Source organism: Neolamprologus brichardi, chromosome 16 (assembly GCF_056152115.1).
Source record: "Neolamprologus brichardi isolate AB-2024 chromosome 16, ASM5615211v1, whole genome shotgun sequence".
Lineage (NCBI taxonomy): Eukaryota > Metazoa > Chordata > Actinopteri > Cichliformes > Cichlidae > Neolamprologus > Neolamprologus brichardi.
In genome coordinates, this window is record NC_142119.1 from 32,101,912 (window position 1) to 32,120,000 (window position 18,089).

General features: G+C 45.4%; 1 protein-coding gene across 2 annotated transcripts; it reads left to right on the forward strand.

Annotated features, from left to right (window-relative positions):
- The first annotated feature begins 266 nt into the window (after positions 1–266).
- LOC118454796 (uncharacterized) lies at positions 267–9,103 on the forward strand. Of its 2 annotated transcripts, none has more exons than XM_087829949.1 (6): positions 267–367; positions 1,816–2,157; positions 2,228–2,332; positions 4,675–5,001; positions 6,996–7,337; positions 9,012–9,103. In XM_087829949.1, exons 1-6 carry the CDS (start codon positions 331–333, stop codon positions 9,101–9,103), a joined length of 1,245 nt encoding a protein of 414 aa, XP_087686075.1. In that variant the 5' UTR covers positions 267–330. The 2 variants fall into 2 exon arrangements, with proteins under 2 accessions (XP_087686075.1, XP_087686076.1); XM_087829950.1 differs by having other exon boundaries at positions 6,996–7,325.
- Positions 9,104–18,089: the final 8,986 nt, after the last annotated feature.

Below are 18,089 nucleotides of genomic sequence, written 5' to 3' on the forward strand. Positions count from 1 at the left end.
GTACCTCAAACACCAGAGTTATAGACAGAGCCATACATGAACTAAGTCTACCTGAGCACAGAGACGTACTCCACACCTCTGTGTTATTAATGATTCAGTCTAGTGCAGAGAAGATCAATGAAACATCACTTGTGTTATTCGGCACCGTATTTCTCAGAGGAGTGAACAAAGCTGCTCAGCTGGTTTCTTTGCATTCCAGCTGCTGCTTCACTGGAAACAGTTCAGAGTGAAACTACATGAGTTTGAGCAGATTCATCCAGAGAAACGTCCGTGAGCTCCTGCTGTCGACGTGCTTTAGAAGAGTGAGCTCAGTAAGAAGCTGAGAGGAAGATGAAGATGTTTGCTGTGTTTGTGATCCTCCTGCAGGGTAAGCTGTCCTCCCTCCACCTGACCTCAGTCAGATGTCATTACTTTAGTCCTTGCTTTTTAAATATTTATGATCCTCAAATTCTTCACTCATTTTTCACACACCCTTGCACTTTTGTAACAGAGAGGACTCAACATATTAAAATAATGCTGCTGTAACCTTTTCAGGCTTTATTTTGAAGAGTTATAAACAAAAATGTCAATACAAATATGGAAACCATTTATAGACAATCTCACGAATTGTAAGGAGAAGGGTATTTTTTGATGGTATTAACAGCATGGCTACTGATGTAAGACATTGCTCTGTACTCATTCTGGTTGACCTCAGTGTACAAAAACATGCTCGTGTGAATGAAGTAATGACACCTGATGATGACTTTGAGTGTCACAGTAGAAAAGCAGTACAAAGGAATCAGTCCATTTATCATTTCCTATAATTTTATGTTGATGATAATTCGCTGTATAAACCTGTCCAGCTCACCTGCCGGTCAGGTTTTCCTCCCTAGTCAACTGTTTCCCCCTGATTACTGACACGGCAGTCGTTCAAACAAGGTAACTTGTTTGAACGACTGAGGCCATGATGAACTACAGCGGGTAAAAGTATTGAATATGCCACCAATTTTCTAAGTAAATATATTTATAAAGGTGCAGTTGACATGAAATTCTCTCCAGATGTTGGTAACAGTCCATCCAGTCTACATTCAAAGAAATCAAACCATAGATGTCCATAAAATAAAGTTATGTGTGATAATAAGAAATGACACGGGGAAAAGTATCACTCACACATACTTAAATGAATTTAATACTTCATACAAAAGCCGTGGTCTGTGTTTCAGCTTCATGACACCTCCTGTATGGAGAAACTCGCCACATGTGTTGCTCAGGTGTGATTTTGACCCAATCTCCCACACAAACAGTCTGAAGGTTCTGTGGATGTGTCGAGGGGGCCAATAACCCAAAGTGACCAGCGTCCAAGAGTTGGGTCAGGCGACTGGCTGGGCCGTTCCAGCAGCTTTAATTTCTTTCTCTGAAACCAGCTGAATGTTTCCTCTGCTGTGTTTCGGATCATCCTCTTACCGAAACTCCACCCTCGTTTCATCTTTATCATCCTGGTAGATGGCAGCAGGTTTTTATCAAGAATGTCTCAGAACATTTTTCATTCATCCTTCCTTCAATGATATGAAATGGTCAGTGCCATGTTCTGAAAAACAGCCACACGCTATCACGTTGTCACCTCCAAACATCACTGTGGGTGTTTTGTAGTTTCTCAGGTGAACTGTGATGGGCCAACATTATAAAGCGCTTTTCAAGACCCTCAAAGCGCTTTACAATTCCACTATTCATTCACTCTCACATTCACACACTGGTGGAGGCAGCTACAGTTGTAGCCACAGCTGGGGAAGACTGACAGAAACCTACATCATACGATTGATTTGTGTTGGTGTGCAGTTTCCCAGGGTGCTGCAGTGTTGGAGGTATACGAGGAGGTGGAGGCGGTCGTGCTGCCCTGCCAGTACTTTGGTATCATACCTGAGGACGATCCCACAGTGATCTGGAGCCGCTTTGACCTCAATCCCAAAACTGTCCACCGGAGAAGAGAAGAAGATGACCTCCATGGCCAAAACCAGCATTACAGCGGGCGGACGTTGATGAGGCCTGATGCCCTGGATACTGGAGACTACAGCCTGACTCTGAGAAAGCCCCAGATCACTGACAGCGGCACCTACACCTGCACCATCAGTGATGGGACACAAGACCTGACACTGAATAACATACAGCTGCAGGTCAAAGGTCAGAAACAATCCTCTATAGATACAGGTCAGAGGTCAGAGGTCATGACGTTCTTTCTGTTTCTCCACAGAACGATTCCCAGCTTGGTCTAAGGTTCTGCTGGTTCTCCTGGTTCTCACCACTGTCATTGTTTCTGGGGGTCTCTTATTTTATTTCCGTCTCTATTTAATGTCAGGTGAGTCTCTATCACCATCCAGGATGATGGTAAAAATTCTCCAACTGTCATAGTGTGATTCAAATTGAATTCAAGGAGTGGACTCAGATTGTTGTTGGCAGGTTTAAATGTGTTACTGAAGGTGAAGGATAAGTGTGGGGCCCGCCCCCTAGTGGGGGTATAGAGCCATTGCAGGGGGTGCGCGGTATGAAAAGAAAAAAAACAGACAAACAAGGCTTGGACACTGCTAGCACGGGCGCCCACACAAAGCAGGAGATGAAGCATCGCTGAATATGTTTCCAAACCAACTTCATTCTAAGCCAAAGACTAGAAAATATGGTGACGTAAATCTTCCTTTGGCTTCACCTGCACAAGTGCAGAGGTAGGTCTCCCTGCAGGATTGGTTTTCCCTTCGTCGGGAGCAGTGCTGGGCTGTTTAAATTACAGACAAACAGGATCCCACAGCTGTTTATGTTTTTAAACCCATTTTGCACAGAGAGACATTTTTGAAAAATGCATTGATGCAATGTTGAATATTATTACACAGGAAAAAAACAACTACTGTAAAATAATTACACCGTGACGCCTCTACCTTTGTAAATGGAGGGACAATGTGTTTGTGTATGTAAACGTGTAAAACCTGAAGATAGTCAGATTAACAGTATTTTGTCTCTGTCATTGTAGAAATTCATCTCATGTAAGATTTTTCTTGTAAAACAAAGGTGGGCTAACAAAAAAGATTGGGAACCACTGGGAGAAGGCAACTGTGGATTGGAGCGAGAAAGCAGCTGCTGGGCAAACGGTGGCTCTGCCAGAGAAGAGATCGAATGTTAATAAAGGTCTCAAGATGATTGGAGCATGACGCAGAGTGTAGGAGTTATGTTGGAAAGTCGAATGAGAACTTGGGAGGGTTACTAGTCCAACAAGCAGTTGTTCAGGGATGCCAGGTTGGAGCTGGCTGATGGCTGGTAGGTGAATGAGTTCCTTTGCAGATTTCAGCAGAGTTCAAAGTCCACAAAAGGGTCGAGACTTGAGCAAATCAAACTTCCACAGAAGGTTCAAACAGGATACTGCAGGAAAACAGAAATGTAAAGTAAGAGCCAGTGACTAAGGTCAAACAGAAAGATTGACTGTCACCAGTGCAGCAAAGATGAACTGCGAGAGAGCTGCAGCACCACTCAATAATACCTGCTCACTTAACTGTGATCAGGAACAGGTGCAGGAGGGAAAGAAGGAACTGTCAGGAAACCTCCACCCAAAGCTTCATGCCAGCTCAGCAGCTCCACCTGATAATGATTGTAAAGAGAGCGAGTTAGAAAAAGGGAAAGAAAACAAACGAGAAAAACAGCCCAGCAGAAATTGCCAGACCACAACACTGATGGTGTGCTGACGCTCAACATGACTGCGGCTCACAAAAAACAGAAACGTGAAGAGTTCAGAATCCTGAACAACTGAGACAGAGCTGAAAGCTGTAGAAGACAGAGATAAATGCAGGATAAGGAGAGGCTGGGTAACAGGTGAACACACAACTGGAATGAATGTGACTCAGTGCGCCCCAGGCAGCTGTGGCTACAATGTAGCTGTCACCAAAAAGTGCGATTTACCATTTACCATAATGAAACAGGGAAGCAAAACTAAACATACCGTACATGGGACACGACACTATCACAATAAAACAGGAAACAGACAGAGACCAGCCACAGGAAAACGAAGCAACATCAGATAAAGACTAAGAGACGTAGGTTACTACAATAATAAACAGGGTCCAAAGTCCAAAAACCAAAACAATGCTTTAACACCCAGGTAGCATAAAAAAGAGGGGTCAGCCAGAATCATGCCTGAAGCTTGTTGATGCCAACCAAAGGGTCTGGTTGAGGTGAAAACTGCAAAGGGGCCCGTTCAGTCTGTTCTGCCTGTACTGCAGGGTGAGAGGTGGGGTACACCTGGACAGATCTCCAGCCTGTCGCAGGGCTTTTTGTTTTAATCATTAAAGGTGTGGTAGCAGTAAAAATGTTAACAAACAAACATCATTTCTATTAGAGTTCACTTGCTGCTTAGCATTAGCGCTAAAAAACTACCTTGGTGTACAGTAGGTTAGTTTTAAAATTGGCCCCTTAACTCCCAGTACAATGATGTCCACCCAGTGCTTTTAAATGTAATACTTGGGGTATGTTGAAAGCTTCTATATGTGACTGCTGTTACCTGGTTTATCATGGCACTGCTGTGTGGCTATGAGGAACCATTTGACATCCTGTGGATGAGTTCAGGGGTAAAGCCTTTGAAGACTATAGAGCTGATTGATGGGGGCTCATGATACCATCTGCTGCCTGCAAAGCTGATTCTGTGGTTTGCTTTTCTGTCAGTGTACCAGGTGGAGGTGGATGCAGAGGTGAATGCTGTCCAACTGCCATGCAAAACTATAACTCACCTGCCTGAAGATGCTAAAGTGGAGTGGAGCAACAGTAAAGACAAGACAATCCACCTGTTTGAGAACTCCTCCGACCAGCATGACGAGCAGCACTGGTTTTACAGACAGCGGACAGAGATGAAGAAACGCCCGCTGAAGGCTGGAGACCTCAGTCTGACCCTGAAATATCCCACAGATTCAGACACAGACACCTACACCTGCACCGCCCGCAGCAGGCAGGGAAACATCCTGATGAAGAAACAAGTACAGCTCCATGTCAAAGGTCAGGACTGTACACGATACCAAAGACACGTTCCTGTCAGTGTAAACACCAGCTTCAGAGGATGAGTGAGACATCCTGATAGTGTTAGCAGCACAGGAAATGATGTGTGTTATGTGCATGAGTATCATTATCAGGCCTGCAGTAAACATCCACACACCTCAAATTTACTCACTATTAAATAATCAGCTGTTCCTTTGTGATCAGGTCCAAACACTGTTAACCTCATACGTGTGATAAACACGAGTCACTTCACGACTGCTGCTGCTCCAGACTGTCTGTCATGGATGCTGCTGCTGTCTGGTGCTGTTTAAATACATCAGGAAGAACTCTTTATGCTGTGATAATGAAATCACACACTGTGGAGTGATTAGTAAGGAGGACCCAAAAGCAGGTGCAGGGAGGGAAAACTAACTTCTAATGAAAAGCGAGCTGTTTATTGGTGGAACATGATTGGAAACAACAGCCCAGGAACATGATTGGAGAAGAACAGACAAACTAACGAGGGACAAAGGGAAAGCAGAGACAGTTTATACACAGAAGGCTGATGAGGGAAGTGGAAACACATGGGAACACAGCTGGGACGAACAGACATGACGAGACAGGGAAGCGAAACCAAACACACTGAACATGGGACGAGAGACTGTCAAAATAAAACAGGAAACACACTAAGATGCAGACTAAGGTCGTGTCCAAATTCATGGGCTGCATCCTCCTGAGGCCGCATTTGTAGACCGATTACGTCACAGCGACGTGCCGAAGGCTGTCCAAATTCGTAGACTCCTCCGAATGCAGTCGACAAATGCGTCCTCCTTTTCTCCAAATTTGAAGGATGGGTCGGGTGTGTCCTTCGTGGCCGACCATATTCCAGAATTCATAGCGCGGCCCAGCCAAACTCCAGTTTCCAACAATGGCGGCAGCTACTAAGTTTTAAAATTACTCTTATTAATCTTTCTGGGTCACAAAATAAACTTTTAACATATTTTCAGGCGAGAAAGTAGCTGTGTAAACATCAAATATCTGCTCGCTTTGTCAAGATATCGCATATTTGCAAAAGTGCACCGACGTTTTCAGAGACGTCTGTTACCCACCAGCTCGATAGCTAGCCGGGAGCTCGAGGGTCACTGAAGCCGCCGAGAACGGCACAACTCCCGGCACATCATTTTCAGATCACCGCGGACTTTCGCTACTCGGGTTAAACGCAATATATAAGTCACTTAGACAACCTAAAAATGTTATTGTTGGGCTTTTTTCAGTGTTTTGTTTGTTCGCGAGTAAAACGGTTTGGCTGAGATTAAAGTTATTAGATTAGATTAGATAAAATAAAACTTTATTAATCCCCCGGGTGGGTTCCTCCTTGGTTTTTACACAGCTGAATAAACGTCAAACAGAAAACTGATTAAACAGAAGTGTGAGACAGTCGAGAATTTACGCCAGTGTTCTGTTATATTTTAGATAGCAAGGAGCAGATGGCCGAGTTTATTAAACTCCACCGAGACAGCGCTGACGCTAATCAGAAGGCTAGACCGTCCAATTTCCCAGCCGTTTACCTCCGGCCTACCTGACCTTCTGAGGACCCGGCCCACGTAGACCGCGAAGGCCGGGTCCTCAGGAGGATGCAGCCCATGAATTTGGACACGACCTAAGACACATGACGGGCTGGGGAGAAACACATGGATGCAGATGACAGACAGAGGAGAAAGGATGAAACGCAAGGAGGCGAACATGGGAATAGAAAAGGGAGACAAGACACAAGGACGTGACTAAGACCTGGAGAGTGAGACACACAGATGAAGACAACGGCATGAATGGAACCTAACCGAAAGAGAACATTAATCAGGAATTACAAATGATCTCAGAAACATAAAAATACTAAATAAACTCAATGACCCAGCACCCTGACAGTGACAGTTTTACTGTGTTGTTTTTAAACTGGTGTGTTTGCTGTTAAACTGTCTTTGCTCTTCATGCCTGATTTCATGCTGCATTGTCCTCAGTCTGTCAGATGGAGGTGAAAGATGGGGAGGAGTCAATCCAGCTGCCCTTCAAATCCACAGGTGATCTCCCTGATGACATCAGAGTGAAGTGGTGGCGAGATGACCCTGAACCAATGATGATGGTCCACGTGTATCAGAACAAATCAGATCAGCCTGACAAACCGGACGAGGAGTACAGAGGCCGAACAGAGACGAGCAAAAAGCTGCTGGAGACAGGAAACCTCAGCCTGACCCTTAAACATCCAAAAGTCAGCGACACAGGAAGATACCGCTGCAGAGTCGACAGCAGGAACATCTGGAGAGAGAAGACCGTGCTGCTCAAAGTCGGAGGTCAGTATGAAGGTAGACATCAGCTCACCTTTCCACCTGTATGTTTTAGTAACTTTATAGAGTTAAAAACACCAGATTCACAACTTTAATGGCCTTTTTGATATCTTCTTCAATAAAGCAAATGCAGTTTTGTCTACTTCTGGTTGCACGTAGAAATATAGTGGAGACACAGTGAGATGTCTCCAAAGCGTCCAACAGAGTCCATTCAGTTCAGTTTTATTTACATAATGCAAAATCAGAACAGTCACAGGTGTGAGCGAGTCCTGGCCCAGACATATATCAAGCGCTCGTTAACTTCTTCAGAATAAACTCCTTTGCACGTTTTGGGTCTTTAAAAGTCATTTCTCAGCGTCGCTGGATACCTCAGCCCATAGCGGACTCCGTTGCAACTGCAAAGTAGATTCCTCACCTCGGTAAAGGCGGCACGCTGTTCACTCACAGCTTGGTTGAAGTCCGGCAGTACGGCAGACTCACCGTCTGCAGTTGTTATCACCCCAGCCTCGGCTGCCTTCCTGAGAAGTAGTTCCTTTTCTCTGAGGTAATGACATTTCACTACAAATGCCCTCGATGGCTGGTCATCTTGAGTTGGCTTGGTGCGGAGGGTCCGGTGCACCCTATCCAGAGTCGGCATTTTTTCCAGACCAAGAGCCTTTTTCAGCATTTCCGACACATATTCAGATGGGTGTTTTCCCTGCTCTCGTCCCTCCTTTACCCCCATAACGCGGACGTTGCAGCGCCGTGACCTAGCCTCCAAATCCTCGCACCAGGCCTTTAGCAGGGCAAGCTCTTTTTTCACGCTGCATCACGCTGGTAACCCTTTCGTCATGTTTGATTCCATCGCTGCAATAGAGTCGGAATTACAAGTGACTCCCTTTTCCAACTCAGATGTGTGGCTTTCAACCTTATCCCGTCTTTTATTGAGCCTGTCAGTGATGTTACGCAGCTCCGTTTGGGTCTCTGCAGCCTTTTCATCTATTTTCTCCAGCAATTCTTGCTTCATTAATTGCAGCTCCTTCAGGATTGCCTGCTGCTCGTCCACAGTTGTCTCCGTGGCATTTGGGCATGCTAGGCTAGCTGGGCCAGCAGTTGCTTGAGAGGCCCTCGTGTCCTGCTCCATCTTGTTGGCTTGAATTTTTTTGGGCATGTTGTCCATAGACCGGGATGGTTGTTTTCTAATATGTTGTTGCTCTTGTATGTGAAGTAATATCACGTCATTTTTGAAGAGTAATATGGTAAATACAAGGGTTCGAGTGCAGAGCTCACAAACCAGCGTCCTCACATGGCACTGCCTCAACCGTCCCAGTCCATCCAAGAACAGAGCTGATATGATACAAACCACTGCAGCACAGTACCTGTAATACCTGCAGCATGTTCTAATCGCTCTAATAGGATATTATGGTCGACAGTATCGAACACTGCACTGAGGTCTAGCAGGACAAGCACAGAGATGAGTCCACTGTCAGAGGCCATAAGAAGATCATTTGTAACCTTCACTAAAGCTGTTTCTGTGCTGTGATGAGCTCTGAAACCTGACTGAAACTCTTCAAATAAACCATTCCTCTGCAGGTGATCTGTTTCTGTCCTGATAAATTCTGGACAATGACTGAAGACATGGTGACAGCCTCCTTCTGTCTCGTCTCTGGTTGTTTCAAATTCTAACGATTCTTTTGTTCCTCCATCCTGCAGCCTCTGAGCCACTGACCCACCCAGCTGGCTTGGAGAAACCTTTGTGGATGAGTGAAGAAGAAATGGCCTTGCAGTCACAGCCTGCTGACTGATCAGACCTGAAGAGGAAGAAAAGTCTGGTTTTCTGGAGAATCTCATATTACTGATATAATGTGTAAGTGAAACAGGTGTGATAATGAAAAATGACACAGGGAAAATTTGTTGAACTGAAATTTATTTAATATTTCCTACAAAAGTCTTTGTTGGTGATTCAGCTTCAAGACACCTGTATGGAGATACTAGTGGTACCATTTCAAGTACTAGAGAACTGGTGACATGTTCTTACACATCTGACCTCCTGTACGTTCATACTTTGTCTAATTCAAACTCCACATAGACAGAACCAGCTGGGATTCAAACCAGGAACCTTCTTGAAGTGTGTCAAGCACTGTGGGCTGGAGCTCTGTATCAGCGTGCTGTTAATGATCTATTCTATGTTTTGTTCACAGTGCTTAGAATAAATGCTCATGCAAACTGTGTAATTATCATATAGAAATAAAAACCAGAAGTTGTGTGCTATTTGAACACCTGCCTGCAGCACTAAAGGACTCCATAAGAGACGTCTGTCTCGCCCTAGCAGCACCTGTCCCTCTCCTCCTCTTCCTCCTCCTCTTCCTCACACACTGCTGAGTTTGTCCTGGTGGATCATCAGGGGTGCAAAGCCTCACAGATGATGTGCAGCAGTGGGTCCCTCAGTCTGTCCTCACTCTGGACACTTGCAGTCGTCACACATGGAAATCAAATGTGTGATAAGCTGCAGGATTCAAACACAAGTGTAACTTATAAATACATGTTCATACTTTTATTCCACAATCAGAGAGAAAGAAACAGAGAGAGAGTGCAGGACACACAGGTGACAGTCTCAGGTGTACACACTGCTACAAACAGAAGGATTTAGTGTTATTACGAGTGCTAAACAAGAAGAGTTCCCAGATGGTACAGTGGACACATGTGACTGCTGTGATTAAAGCATCTTTCTTTCAGCTTAACGAGTGAACTGTCAGCTCGTTCAAACACACGTTAAAGTCCGTTTGGCTTGACACCACCGAACAGAGGCAGCAATATAACATAGCTAACATTAACAGTGCAGTGAATTCTGCTTGTGCCGTGATATTCAGGACTGCAAACCGAGCAGCATCACTGACTTTCAGCTTGTTGTGTTTGTGGATATATGACTGACTTTAATTATCCATAAAATCATCACATTCTCTGTAAGATTAAGGTCGACTATTGAACGGCGTATATTTGAAAGAAAAGGCTTTAAAACCAAGTTACGCTAAAAGTACAAACATCATTAATGTCACACAACTCTGCCGACATGTGGCCAACAGCAATGTTTTAATGTTCTTCGTTATTCGCACATAAATAAGTGACGTCATATTTAGTACTTACTTTTGACAGTTCACTCTTCGGCCGCTCCCTCCTGCCGTATTTTGCGGCAAAATTATCCACACCCACCGCCGCGCTATGAATTGTGGAATATATGGGACCACAAAGCGTGCACCGGACCACGCTTGATATTTGGGGAAATCGACGGCGCATTTGGAGTATGCATTACCAGACATCCTCCAGCTTTTATCTCCTGAGGGGCACCAGACAGGGATGCCCACTCTCCCCTTCACTTTTTGCAATTTTTATCGAACCTCTAGCAGCAGCACTTAGACAGGCTACAACAATTAAGGGCATAAAATGTAATAACGTAGAACATAAAATCAGTCTCTATGCGGATGATGTGTTGCTTTTTCTGCAAAACTCACAATTCAACCTCTCTGAGGTAATTACTCTAATAAACTGGTTTTCAAGAGTTTCAGATTATTCAATTAACTGGCCAAAATCTACAGTTCTTCCCATTAACTGCTCCTTCCATAATTCATCTTCTGCCCCACTACAATCTGGAAATATTAAATATTTAGGTATTAATGTTTCTCCTAAGCTTTCAGACTTAATTAAATTAAACCACATCCCACTTCTAAAGAAAGTAGAAGGCGATCTGACTAGATGGAAATCTCTACCCATATCACTCATGGGAAGGGTCGCCACTATAAAAATGATGATCTTGCCAAAAATAAATTACTTATTTTTAATGATCCCTAACAAACCATCACAAGATTGGTTCAGATCTCTGGATTCACATATTTCTAAATTCCTTTGGAAAGATAAACCCCCGCGCATCAGCTTAAAAACGCTACAAAGAACCAAGGATAGAGGAGGATTAGATCTGCCTAATTTTCACCAATACTTCTTAGCCAACAGGCTTCAGTTCATCTCAGAATGGTTAAAATGTACCCTCTTAGATGAGCCCTGGCTAGATGTTGAACAGGCACTATGCAATGAGCTAGAGATTTCAGACCTACCATTTATTAGCTCAAACATCAAAAGACATGAATGCTTTAAAAGCATCAACATCAGCTTTTCTCTGACAGCATGGTGGGAGTTTCTAAAAATAACGGAGTCTTCATTAATCCCATGCAAACGTACACCTATCTGGAATAACCCTGACATATTACAAAACAAAAATATGATTAATTTCCCAGAATGGAGTTGTAAAGGAATTAAATACTTAGAACATATATTAGAGGGAACAGAATTTATTTCATTTGACAGACTAGTTACACAATATGGGATCAACAAGAAAAGATTTTTAGAATATCAACAAATTAAATCCATAGTAAAAAAGAAATTTAACCTCAGTCAAGTTGAATTACAAACACCACCAAGTGTGGTTCAATTTCTTACTCTTAAATCCCCCAAACTATTATCTAAAATATACAGAACACTTTCTAAAATAGATGAATCAATATCCCTTCCTATTGCAAAGTGGGAAGCAGATTTATCAGTCAGCTTAGACCAAAACGTCTGGTCTCAGATTTGCTTAAAAACCTTTAAATTGACTAAAAATCCCAATCTGCAATTAATACAATACAAAATACTGCATAGAGTGCACTATACAGGTCATCGAATGTTTAAGATGGGCTTTACATCCGCCAACAACTGCTCACACTGTCAAGGCAATACACCAGACAGTTACATCCACGCTCTTTGGTTCTGTCCACCAGTGCAGAAGTTTTGGCACGAGATATGTGAGGACTTATCAAAGTGTCTGAAATGTAAAATTCCGACCTCCCCTTTAGTATGCTTGTTGGGAAATCTGGATGATGTCACTACAGAAATTAATACAGTCCACATGGTTTTTATTGCCCTATGCATCGCCAAGAAAACGGTCCTCATGAACTGGAAAAATAAAAATAATCTTAATTCTAGCCAATATAGAAACTATCTAATAGATCACATTAGTCCCGATATAGCCTCTGCCACCACATTAGATCAATCCCTCTGGGCTCCTTTGATCGGCTCCATCACCTAGCGGGGGTGGGGGGTCGTGGTTTGGTCCCGCCTTGGCTATTGTGGTTGATGTGGAGGTTGGGATGGGCTTAGGGCACCTGGAGGACCCCTAGAGACGTTATCCCTGGAGGGCTTAACCCAGGGGTTGTGTTCATAACCTGGTTAGTGGCTCTGGTCGCTCTCAGAGGTTGTTCTCCTCGTGGCCGCGTGCAGCGGGGCTGGAGGATGGTCTGTGCTGGCGGACGTAGGTTACTGGCCTGGTGGCCTGGCTGCCCCTGAGTGGATCCGGGGCGGGCGTGGGGGTTTGGGGTTCGGGGGTGCTTCGCCTCCGTGCTGGGGCTCTGGCTGGGCCTTGGGGGCTTCGGTCCTCGTCGGTGTGTCGCCGAGGTTGTGGGCGGGTGGGTGCACGGGGGCTCAGCCCTGGCGCAGGGGGCCTCTTGTGCATCGGCCCAACCGGGGGGCTCTTGAACCGGCAGGGAGGTTGTTCCATCTTTGCAGGAGTCCACTCTGCAGGTGGGGGAGAGACATAGGAGAGGTGGAGAATAAACTTAACCTGGGTGTCTGTGTCTTGTGTAGTCTGGGAGATGATTGAATGTTGGGGTGGGTACAGTTTCCTCTGCGGTGGGGTGGGGTGGGCTGCCCCGGGTCCTGTGGGGCTTGGCGGTGCTGCTGCCGTAGGCCCCGGTCTGGATGGGCCTGGGCTCCCTTGCCTTGGTGGATACCAGGGGACGGGGGTGCATATTGGGGTCAGCGGGGGAGCTGGCCCTAGGGAGGGACACCCTCCCCTCCCTTCTTTTCCTCCCCATCCCCGGCTGCCTCCCTCTTCCCGCTCCACCACACCCACCCACACAGGTAGGGCTTTGGGGTGCGGGTGTGTCACCAGGGTGCAGGGGAGACATTCCCCCCCCTCTGTCCTCTTCTGGCCACCTGTGCCTCAATTTTATCTCACAACTTAGACATCCACATTACTTACACTCTCATAACACACACACATATATATATATATATATATGTGTGTATATATATATATATATATATATATATATATATATATGTGTATGTGTATATGTGTATATATATATATATATATATATATATATATAGGGCCTTGAGGGTGGGCACGTTAACGGCGTCCAGTAGACGGTCTGTGTATTCAAACCTACCTCTGGCGCCGGTGCCCACCTCTCAATTTTAAATCCATGTAGACATTGAGGGTTCTCGGGAGGGGCCATGCTAACACCTGCTGCTCTCTGGCAGCAGCACCATGCTCTCCCTTGTTTTAAATACACTTCAGAGCAACACGCAGCAACACTACACTTGAGCGGGAGGAGGGAGGTATGGGGTCTTAACACACCCCCGTTCTCTGCTAGCCATCGGGGCGGGGGGGCTGGGAAGAGATGCTGGCTGTCCGATTGGCCTCCCTGCTGCTGCAGAGCCTGGGGCGGTCTGCTTGCTTCCACCCCGGAGGGAAGGGTAACATCTCTTGGGTCTGGGTGCCGTTTCCATCTCTGGGGGTGGATACCTGGACCCGGGGTATAGAGTATGTTTGGGGAGTGTGATTGTGTGTACATGTCCATTTACGTTTATTCCTACGTTGGGTGAGTGCTGAGTGTTTGTATATGTGTGCATGAGGGTGGGAATGCATGTCTGTGTCTGTGTGTGCCTGTTTGTCTGTGTCTATATGTCAGGTCGGGTCTTAGACTCCACCTCTCTGGGAACTCCAAGGCCCTCCAAAGTGTGGAGGCCTATCTCCCCTCACCACACTCCCTGCCGGTGACTGATGCCCTCAGGGGTCGGTGCATTGTTGGTTCTTGGTGTCCGGGGCTGGGCGCTCGGGTATGTACCAGCTCACTCCCGGTGGCTACTTGGCGGGGCCTGGCGCCTGCTGCTCGGTCAGGCCTCTTCCGGGGCGCGGGGGGCCCTCGGGCCTCCGGCCTCTGTGCCTGCGGCTCGGTTCACTCTGGCACAGCTGGCTGCCGGCGGAGCCGGCGGGCACGCCGGTGCAGCCCCCTCTAGCTTCTGCCCGGTGGCTACTGGGTGACCCCTCGTCTGGGGATCCTCAGCCCTTCCCATGAAGGTGGCACGGATGCCCCTCCGGTGGTCCTCCTTGGGCTCTTGCACTCTGGGGCCTCTGGATGTCTGGGGCCTGGATCTCCTCCATGCCTGCTTCATGCCCTGGGGGGACGGGGCTATGGCTCTCTACATCCTCTAGCAGACCATTACATGGGGAAACCATTTGAATACAAGCGCGCCGATCCACACAGGTGTGCACATGGGTGTTCACTGTTCGTAGACTTAAATCACACCTTTCTTGGCTGCTACTTCAAAGCACATTGTGCGCTGTCTGTCCTGCGTGCTGCACAACAACATTCAATATTTAGTATTTACTGCTGTTTACACTTAGCTAGATTAATGCGATGGTGTTGTGTATAGTATGTTGCTTTGTTTTGTTTTTTTGCTTGTTTTCTATTCTTTTTCTCTCAACAGGTGATCCCGGAGATATTTTTTCTTCCCCTCTTTCTCACTGTCCCTCTCCCCTTTTGTTTTTCTTTTCCTTCCTCTTTCTTTCTCCCTTTCCTATCCCTCACTCATGTCTGTCCCGTCTGTAACAACTGAAAATAAAATAAATAATAAAAACAAAGGTCGATCAAATGGACCAATACGGCAATGCCATGATGATCCATTTGGCAAAATAAATCCATTGGGTATCCTTGTTGGTCTTCAGACAATAATTCTGACGGCTAAAGAACCAAATGGGACAGGCAAAAAAAAAAAAAAAAAAAAAAAAATTATCCACACCCACCGCCGCGCTATGAATTGTGGGATATATGGGACCACAAAGCGTGCACCGGACCACGCTTGATATTTGGGGAAATCGACGGCGCATTTGGAGTATGCATTTGAAGTACACTATGATTGGGACAGCCGTCGTCGCGTGGCGGTGACGTAATCGCACTTAAAATGCGTACGTCAAGCGTGCGGTCTCTTAATAGACCCTGTGCACGAGAAAATGCTAATTTCCTGGTTTGAGATGATAAACGAGGGACAGCTGTTTACAGATACTGAGAAATATAAAATTTGAATCCATTTTCTCTTTTGCTCTGAGGTGCGGGGGAAAAAATATCGACAAGTCGATGAACATCATTTACAGATATATTGGGTAAATGCCCAAGACATCTATAGAAATGTAAATCGCCGCTTGATTCATTCATTTGCTTAACTTGTTTTGGACCGTAAACAAGGCGCAAATAGGACACCGGAAACAAAGCTCCCCACAGGAGTTTCCGCACCGGAAGTAGCATATGCTAACGTGTACATAGGCTGTATCCCAAAACGTCGGCTGCATCCTTCGGAGGACCCGGCCTTCGCGGTCTATGTGGGCCGGATCCTTCGAAGACCGAGAAGGCCGGAAGTGCGAGGCTGTGAAATGGGACGGTCTAGCCTTCAGATTTGTGTCACCGCTGTCTTGGTGGAGTTTAATAAACTCAGCCGTCTGCTCCTTGCTATCTAAAATAACAGGACACTGGAGTAAATTCTCGACCGTCTCACACTTCTGTTTAATCAATTTTCTGTTTAACGTTTATTCAGCTGTGTGAAAATCCCGGAGGAACCCACCCAATGGATTAATAAAGTTTTATTTAATCTAATAATCTAATAACTTTGATCTTAGCCAAACCGATTTACTCCGGAACAAAGAAAACACCGAAAAAGGGTAAAAAATTACATTTTTAAGTTATCCGAGTGACTTGTATATCATGTTTAACCTGAGTAGCGGGGCTGTCTGAAAACGATGAAGCCGGGAGTCCGCTGCTCTCGCTGGTGTCCGGCTCGAGTGACCACTGAACCCCCCGGCTTGCTATCGAGCGGGTGGGTAACAGACGTCTCCGAAAACGTTGCCACACTTTTGCAAATATGCGATGTCTTGATAAACCAAGCAGATATTTGAAGTTTACACAGCTACTTTCTCTCCTTAAAATATGTTAAAAGTTTATTTTGTGACCCAGAAAGATTAATAAGACTAATTTTAAAACTCAGTAGCGGCCGCCATTGTTGGCAGCTGAAATTTGGCTGGGCCGCGCTATGAATTCTGGGATATGGTGGGCCATGAAGGACACACCCGACCCATCCTTCAAATTCGGGGAAATGAAGGACGCATTTGTCGGCCGCATTTGAAGGAGTCGACGAATTGGGACAGCCTTCGTCGACTCCTTCAAATGCGGCCTCCGGAGGATGCAGCCGACGTTTTGGGACACAGCTATAGTCTATTGGGACACAGCATCGACAAAAACATGGACGACGCGACAGCTCCCCAAAAATGAAGCCAAAACGTCTCTATCGCCCCCTGGTGTCTGGCTGCAGTACAGGTCATAAGAGTCCCATCCGCCTCCTCCATGTTAGCGGATGGGACTGGGGTCAGACTGAAATAAATTAATTCTCCTCAGAATAGTTCTCATCACGCTGATTGATGTTCAAGGGGTCTCCTTTCCCATAAGTTTGATTCTAACTCCTACCGCGGTGATGTTAAATTGGAGTGAAACGCTATCATAGCTTTGACTGACAGCTGCAGTCACGGAGAAACTTGCGTATCTCTGTTCGCGAATAGCAGATAGAGCGTAGGCTCTGAGATTACGCCCAGCGTTTACGCTACGAAAACACGACCGAGTGTTTTAACCTGACAGCCTGAGGTGTTCTTCAGTAAACTGGACTACCCGACAGAAGGACCCGAGGCCCTGCTGCACTTTTTCGGTAAGTTAAAGGTGTTTGTAAGCTAATCCGTAACTACCGTCCTTAGCTAGGTCCTGAGACCTAGCTAGCTAAGATGAGCACTCGGCTGTCAGGGTTTGTTTACCTGTGCAGGTGAATGAATTTACTAAAGAAATCAAGAGAAACGCTCCGGGCTGCTCAGTCACTAATTACTGTTACTGTACTTTTATTACAAGTATTATACTGTAAAAGCAACAGGCTGCACCCTGCTTCAGCTCCTGTGCAGAGCTGAATATTAAAGATGTGCAAACAACAGCATGTTTTCAGTCTCTTGCCACATCTGTAAAGACAGTAACAATTTTTTAAAAGCTTGTACTTCAGTAACTCCTCATTAATCAGGAACTATGGATTAAAGTACTGTAGTGTACTGTAATACTGAAAAAAATGCAAGAGAAGAACTTCAGATCCTGAGTGTGTGAGGACAGAAGAATCAGCTTTATTTCAATTTTGAGGGATCAATATGGACTCTATTATTATATGAAAAGAACAAATTAGACTACACTACTGAGACGTTCTGCTGATGTTTTTAAAGTCTCCATGTTACCGGACTGTAGAGGGCTCTGAAGATTTAAACAGTTTTAGATCCATTACACTCACAGCCTTATGTTAAAATCTCAAAGGACAGCATTATAATTTTGATATTAACAGTAACTCTGGGCCTCTGTAGAGTGTGCAGCTGATCTCATCGCTGTCTAAAAATGGATTAAAAAAAAAAACATAAGAAGTGCTGAATCCTTCAATAACAGACTATTAGAGTAACAGTTGTGTAGCATCGCTAATAGTGATGGGATTTCCGGATCTTTTTAGAGATCCGGATCTTTCGGCTCGACTCACTAAAAAGAGCCGGGTCTTTCGGCTCCGAACCAGATCTTCAGGTTGTTTTGTTGCTTTAATTAATTTATCACTAACAATAATATAAAATTATGCAGAAAA

What these genes read in the sequence shown, in the direction of transcription:
- LOC118454796 (XM_087829949.1), top strand. Translation starts at nt 331, where the DNA reads ATGAAGATGTTTGCTGTGTTTGTGATCCTCCTGCAGG. An exon ending in GTTTGTGATCCTCCTGCAGG is followed by an intron (nt 368 to 1,815) that starts GTAAGCTGTCCT and finishes GTTGGTGTGCAG; the next exon opens with TTTCCCAGGGTGCTGCAGTG. An exon ending in AGTACAGCTCCATGTCAAAG is followed by an intron (nt 5,002 to 6,995) that starts GTCAGGACTGTA and finishes CATTGTCCTCAG; the next exon opens with TCTGTCAGATGGAGGTGAAA.